At 31.1% G+C, this 7,162-nt stretch overlaps 1 protein-coding gene across 1 annotated transcript in view; it reads left to right on the top strand.

The window, feature by feature from the left end:
• Nucleotides 1-7,162, top strand: part of LOC106464368 (transmembrane protein 209-like) — a 70,974-nt gene that overhangs the window by 45,672 nt on the left and 18,140 nt on the right. The window contains exons 10-12 of the mRNA XM_022392059.1: nt 1,431-1,493; nt 2,061-2,157; nt 3,754-3,879. Coding sequence (XP_022247767.1) covers nt 1,431-1,493; nt 2,061-2,157; nt 3,754-3,879 — 286 coding nt within the window. The remainder of the gene's footprint in view (nt 1-1,430; nt 1,494-2,060; nt 2,158-3,753; nt 3,880-7,162) is intronic.

The raw sequence follows: 7,162 nt of genomic DNA on the forward strand, positions 1-7,162 counted from the left end.
TCGACAATCGACAGCAAGAAAAAAGAAGATTGGATAAGTACTTTATTTCTTGTTTTTCATGTTTATTCTTTATTTATTATTATAAGAGTAACTAAAATGTAACAATATGGATCTTTTTAAGTTAGTTAAGATTAGATTAGGTAAAATAAATAATAATATTATAAAAATGTTTCATGAGACACACACCTGACCTGCACGTTCCCCTAGTGATTTACAACTTATAATGGCTCGGATATATATAGTAGTTAGATATGGTTCGAAGGGCAATAAAACAATAAAATTTAATTATAAATAGATGTATACTGTTACAAGCTTAAAGCTACTTAGGATATACAAATGTAGTTTAATGTTACAATTTAAAGTCATTCTAGAAATAAAAAAGGATTATTTAGATTTATTTCAATTTTTTTTGGTGGTTACGAGGTCGGTCAAATTGACAGATCCTGTATAGAGATAGCATAGAGAAAATAACAGATAAATTATATGGTTTTCTAAAGAAAAAAAAACGTTTAAATGTATTTAGGAGGTTTTAGGGATTACATAAAGGAAATTTGAGATTTTTGACATGAAGAAAAGTATTTTTAATCTTAACATGAATATTACTTTGCACATGGACTATTCAAAACAAAAACTCAATGTATTCATGTACAAATCTTTATTTTAGTTTATTAAAAATACTTTACTAAAAAATATGATGTTTTGTATGTGAAAGACTTATAATGTTAACTGAAAGACTGCCAAAATTGTATGAAGATATACACACTATATTGAAAGCTAGAAGTATTAAATCTGTAAAGACTTTAAACGAGTACAAAGAGGTCATGTGATCAGTCAAATTGACCAAGCCTGCATTGAGAGAGTTAATGAAATGTGCTGAACCTCTGTAGTTTGTTCCAAAAGTAAGCCAAACTGATGTTTATACTCTTGTAGTAAGATTTTTTTTGTATTCATATATATTTTGTTGCTGTTTTGTATTCTTGGGCTGTTAATTTCTTTTGCTACCTACCTGATTTGATATGATTATTAATAAATATATTCATAATGAGAAAACATGCAAGAACTTCTTTTGACTAGAGTTGTATTTATCAAACTTAATTATGAAACATGAGATTAATTTTCAGAAGTAGTTTCTGATAGAAAAACACTTAAGGCATCAATACCAAACAAAAAAATAAATGAATATGATTACACTTCATACAAGTAAAATTACCTCACATACACTGTCTAAAAATTCTGTACAAAAGTTGTGTATAAAGTGGAACAGTAGTATGTTTCTTTCTTAACAGATGCACTTGGGCTTGAATGTAACTTAAAAATCTTTGCCTTATAGTTTAAAGGAATAATGTTTTGTATGAATCTTTATTTCATTTCTGGATTTTATCTCTCTATTTAGTTTTTCAAGTTAATATCTGATGTTAATCCTTTTACAGGTTTTCAGCAGGCTGAAGATAACTGAGAGCCAGCTCAACTTATGGGTAGAAAACCTAAGAAAGGTTATACCTTGAAAGCTTTGACATATATTTAGATTAAAAGGATGTATCTTTATATGCTGTATGTGTCTGATATTTCTTTATTATGTCTTCCCAAGCTAAAAGTTTGTTCCTCTACTTATATCTGACCATCATCTAGACTTCATGTTGAAAGAAGAGAGAAGTTAGCTTTAGCATTAAATGTTTGTCACTAACACTTGCTATTTTGTAACATTACTTTGATAACTGGGACTTAATTATATTTCTTTCTGTGTTATTGCTAATTGGAAGTTTAGTGCATTTTTTCTGGAACTTGATCTTGAAATAGTTTAAATTTATTGATTCTCTTTGTAATTTGTAAATTTATAAGTTCTTTAAAAGAAAAACCAAAATTATTAGTTCCCGCTAAGCTGATTTTGTTTTTAAGTGAAAGTCAAGAAAGATTATAATAGAACACATTGTAGAGTGAGTGGAAATATCCATACTGGAATATGGTTTAACCAGGAAAATAATATCATGATAAATCAAGCATATTAATGAATGGATTTAAATTGATTTGGAATTAGCATAATAACGTTCTATAATCATTAGTGGCTGACCCAAACAATCTTGAGGAAACTGGTTACAGAAATAGATAACATTAATGAAAGTCTCAGAAGATTAGGCTCTGCAGAATTGCAGATTGGAGGTGAGTCAGAGTTCTTTAACAACCTAGCCATAAACTATTCTTTTAAACAATGTGGGTTTAAACTTTGCTATAATGTTTATGAATACAGATAGTAAGTGTGCTGTCCTTCTCTCTCTCTCTGTTTTATAAGTATGAAAAGGAGCTTTGGTACTGTTGTTTAAAGTTATTGCTTTTACATGTTCACATTAAGTGTATGTGTATATATGTAAATAGATAAGCAAAAACATTTGCAAAGGAGCTTATAATATTAGAATAAACTAGCATGAATAACATGTTTCAATAAAGATTAGTCATTAGACTTAAACCCTCTTGATATGGGTTCAGTGGATTACACCGACCTTTTGGCCCTAAATTACCATCATAGTTATTGTACTATAACTTTTAACATGTTTTGTTTATCTTCATGAAATCTGATAGACTTTCAGTAAACATTACAAGCCTTTTGTGCACAAAAAATCTGATTTTGTAAATGAATAGTTATACTAACAATTTGTCCATGATTATATGCAGTCAGTGTTGACTGTTCCAAGTATAAAGTAATTTTCATGTTAAAATTAAAAATAATTTTTCATTTGGAAATTGTTTCTATACATCAAAACCATATATTTTACAAATGTGCCTGATGATACTCTATAACAGTTGAGCATTTAGATACATTGATATTTTATTGCCCTAATGTAAAAAATAGTACCTGAATTTTTAAAAATATAGTAGTTTTAACCCTCTCATTGTGTGCAGTTCAAAGTGTGCATGTCATGATGATTTTAGAGAGTTATGTTTAATATTTAATTGAACAACTTTATTTTCATGATACGTGAATAAACTTGGCATCAAACTTAGTTAATAAAACAAATCTTTATATTATGTAAGTTTTCAGTTTTTAATTTTATAAGGAAATATTTAACAAGATTCTCAATCTTCCCTAGTAAGAGAATTGACAATTATTCTGTAGGTCATCCCTCATCACCTGCATCTAGTTTATGCTCATTGTAGATTCTGAAATATTGTCAACACAGACATGTGCCTGTAAAATACAAGATACAAAACACACAACACCATTTGATAGTAACATATGCTGGTCAATGTACTATGAAAAAATGCAGAACCATCAGTTACTGTTCAGATTTCTTGCCAAATCTCTCTTATCTACACCTCTTTCTGTAGTATCCTTTATAGTGTTGGCTTAACTTTGGCAGTCATCATGTCAGCAGGGTCTGTGAATATAAAAGTATTTATATTTACTTCTTACATATTTTCCATAACATAATATTGGTTTGGAAAGTAGTTTAAAATGATTATTAATTAACAAGTTTGTTCAGTGTTACTACCTGTGCAAAGATGATAAGGGGAGGTAACAAGTGACTATATTTCAAAATGCTCAACAATGATTGGTGTCATCAGGCAGTTTCTATGAATGTAGTGCCTGGAAATAAGGAATCTTCTTAAAAAAAAGTATTGTATAGATTCTAAATTAAGGTACAGCAACAAACTGTCATTTGAGTGTTGTAATAACATGTACTTGATTAGAGTACATGTGTTACAGCAACTGAAAAGCACCGTACACAATTGTAATATATGTTTTGTTTATATCCTTAGATGTGAGCTTTTCTACCTTGCGCCAAGTGGCACTAACTAAAGGCCAGCATGTGCCAAAATTGGCCACACTTTTGCCATATTTAGACCTCACAGTCAACCAAGATTATTTGGTGCAAAGAATAAAAGGTTTGTTTTTTATTTTTCTTATTATTCTAATTTTAAAAGGTTTGATGCATTTCAGAATAAAATTAATATTTGTTGAGCAAAACATAGTAGCTGGAACAATTATTTAAACACCTAAAGTAAAACCTATGATTCAACAGCTGCAACTTTTTTTAATGGTTAAGCTTTAGAGTGTAAAAATTTCAGAACATCAACAAGCAATATGGCTTGACAAAATTTACAGATATCTCTTTGTAGAAGGATTTGGAAATAGCAGACTGTAACAGTAATGAAATATTGAATGAATCCTCAACTTACTTTTAATTAATTTCAATCACTGTTCTATCCATGATTGTTTCTCAACTTCATACGAACATCCTTTCTTTTCTACAGTTTTTTTATAAGCTTCTTTTCTATATTCATGGTTCTTAGCAGTCGTTAAAAAGTCTTAAATTAATTTTTTATTTTTTATGGACTTAAAAAGTTTTAAATTCACAGGTTTTGGGTATTAAGGTCTTAAATGTAATTTCTGTGGGTATTGAGGCTGTATCTTTTTCACAACTTTGGTTTGTTCCACACTGCACCTATGCTTAATAGCATTAAAGTACTTTGCATTCAATCTATCTAGGCCTACATGAAACTGGGAGCACTAGATCGATTTTGCATGCATTCATTCTGTCTAGGCTTATTACCTGGACTGGGAGCACAAAATTGAATTTGGCTTGTTTTGATAGACATGAGCAGTACTGCTAATGCAAATTGCGAGACTAGGCCTACTTTGGTTATGGTATGTTTGCATTCAGCCTGGGACTTTAAGCACTTTAACCATAGTGTGTGTATCACTGTTCATATTGAAATATTAATGCAATTACGGGAAAGTGTGTGTTCAAAGATAAGTGGCTAGAAGAAAGTTGATAAGCCATTGACACAGATAAAGGAATGATTAATAAATTACTTAAATTTGCAGGCACTAAGGTATTGGGTGTTACTAGCTGTGAAGAGGATGCTGCTGATTTATAAAAGGATTTAGATTGTTTAATGAGTTAGGCCAATAAATTGCAAATGGATTTTAATTATAATAAATGCAAGAATTGTTGGAAAGGGTTCAGAGAAGGGTAACTAGAATGGTGCACGGAATGGAGGGTTTGTCATACAAGGAGATGTTGAAATTTCTCAAGTTGTTTTCTCTTGAAAAAAGAAGAATTAGAGGGGATCTGATTGAAGTGTTTAAGATTGTAAAGGGAATTGATAGTGTTGATGAATCATCATTTTTCATACTTAATAGTGAGAATAATAGGAATAGGGGACACATAAATTTTGGCAGGGAAGGAGTCATCTTCAGCTAAGACAGTTTTATTTTTCTAGAAGGATGGTTGAATTTTGGAATGGGTTGCCTTTGGATGTTGTGGAAGCAGTAAATTTAAGTGAGTTTAAGAGAAAGCTTGATAAGTACATGAATGATAAGGGCTGGCTTTAAAATTGTTTACAAATTTATTATTTAATAGCTTTAGTTTAGTTTAGAGAATGGGACAACTGAGATGGACCAATAGGTCCCTTGTTGTCCTGAAACATTATGTTATATCAAATGTCTATATACATATATACCTGTTTTGCGATTTATATTCAAATCATCTAAATAAATAAATTTCGTGCCTACACAGAAACAACTTGGACTTAAATTAAAAGAAATTTGAAGTTTACTTTTAGCTGAGATGGTTTAAAGGCAGTACATTTTTTGTAGTTGTTAATGTCAAGAATTGTAAAATCTTTTTTTTTTTTTGTAATAATAGTTTAAGTTAGTTAAGAGGATGTGACAGCCCAGATCAATAGGTTGCACAGATGCTGGTGTGTGATAATGTCAGCATATGTGGGGGAGTAACCAAGGTCCCTATGAACAAGGAGCTACTGAAGAATGCCTACTCTAAATATCACATGTACCTAAAAGAGAAAAAAGCAAAGCTGACTCTGAAGAAAAGCATTAGAACAGAAAGAGAATGGAATGAGCTAGAAGTGGTCAAGAAGAATTGAAAAACTTTATGAAGTAACAGAATCTCTTCAGTTGGATGCAGATACATTTGCTGAACAAGTTGAAAAATGCCCAAGAAGCAAAATAGTTCACCTCATCACCAAATCTAATGTAATCAGGAAACAAATGAAAGAAAAACTTACTCAAATAAAAGAGCTGGAGACCAACATTGACATCCAAAAGTTCATAAGTTGTAAAAAATTTGAGTGCACTAGTTCAATTCAAACAGTTGTGCTTAATACATTTTCTGCTGATGATTTTTTATGTTTTAAAATTTCACTGGCTCTTCAGAAGTTAAAGCAAAATTCAACATAATAAATGAGTGGATTCTCAAAGATGATGTATTTTTCATTAATATTCCTTTTGCAGTATTATGTGATCACAATTACATGTCTAAGGGTCTTATATTTGTCTTTAGCTTGGTTTTCAAGTCTTAAATTTAGTTAGCTGATAGTGCTAGGAACTCTGATATTAACCTTGTTATCCACATGTACATTGTTGAGTTCACATGATGTATTATGACAGAAGATCCATAACTGTTATTCACATATACAGTACTGTGCAAAAGTGTTAGGACAAGAGAATATATTTTGTCATTCTTTCCATTTTATGGGGCTAATTCTTCCATGCCATTACAGAATGTAAATTTCAACACCATGGTAATGCTTCACTGATCCCTGTTGACAATTGAATGAGCCAGGGTGAAAATACTTATCATTTTTTATAAATCCCATATACTTGTACCAAGGGCATGACATAAGGGTTCTGCTTAAATGAACACACTGATCAAATTTAGGGTCTGAAATAACTGGCATGGTACCCCATTCAGTATCTTAACTATATAGAAAGAAGCTAGCAAGGAGCCAGCATATGGTACCGGTATATGCTAGAAGAAATCAATTTGATAGCACTCCCCAAATAAACCTTTATAAAATCAGTGTTTATCACTATATATTAAGTTTTGTTGTCATGCCACAGCCCAAAAAGCATAGAGAATTCTCAGTAGAGCAGAGAGTTTGCATAAAAGCTTTATGTGATGCTGGTTGGACTCTCCGACAAATTGCTGCAGACTTGAAATGCTCCCCAAACACCGTCAAGTACACCCTAAATCGTGGGACTGAGACAGGTAAATTTGAAAATAGGAAAGGAAGAGACAGAACACCTAAACTCAATGATACTTATGTTAAGTATCTTTGTTTATGCAGCCTTCAGGACAGAAGGAAGACTGCCACTGATCTCAAGCATGAGATAAACGACCATTTACCAAATTACAGGAAAGTG

This window comes from Limulus polyphemus, unplaced genomic scaffold (genome assembly GCF_000517525.1).
Source record: "Limulus polyphemus unplaced genomic scaffold, Limulus_polyphemus-2.1.2 Scaffold1631, whole genome shotgun sequence".
Classification (NCBI taxonomy): domain Eukaryota; kingdom Metazoa; phylum Arthropoda; class Merostomata; order Xiphosura; family Limulidae; genus Limulus; species Limulus polyphemus.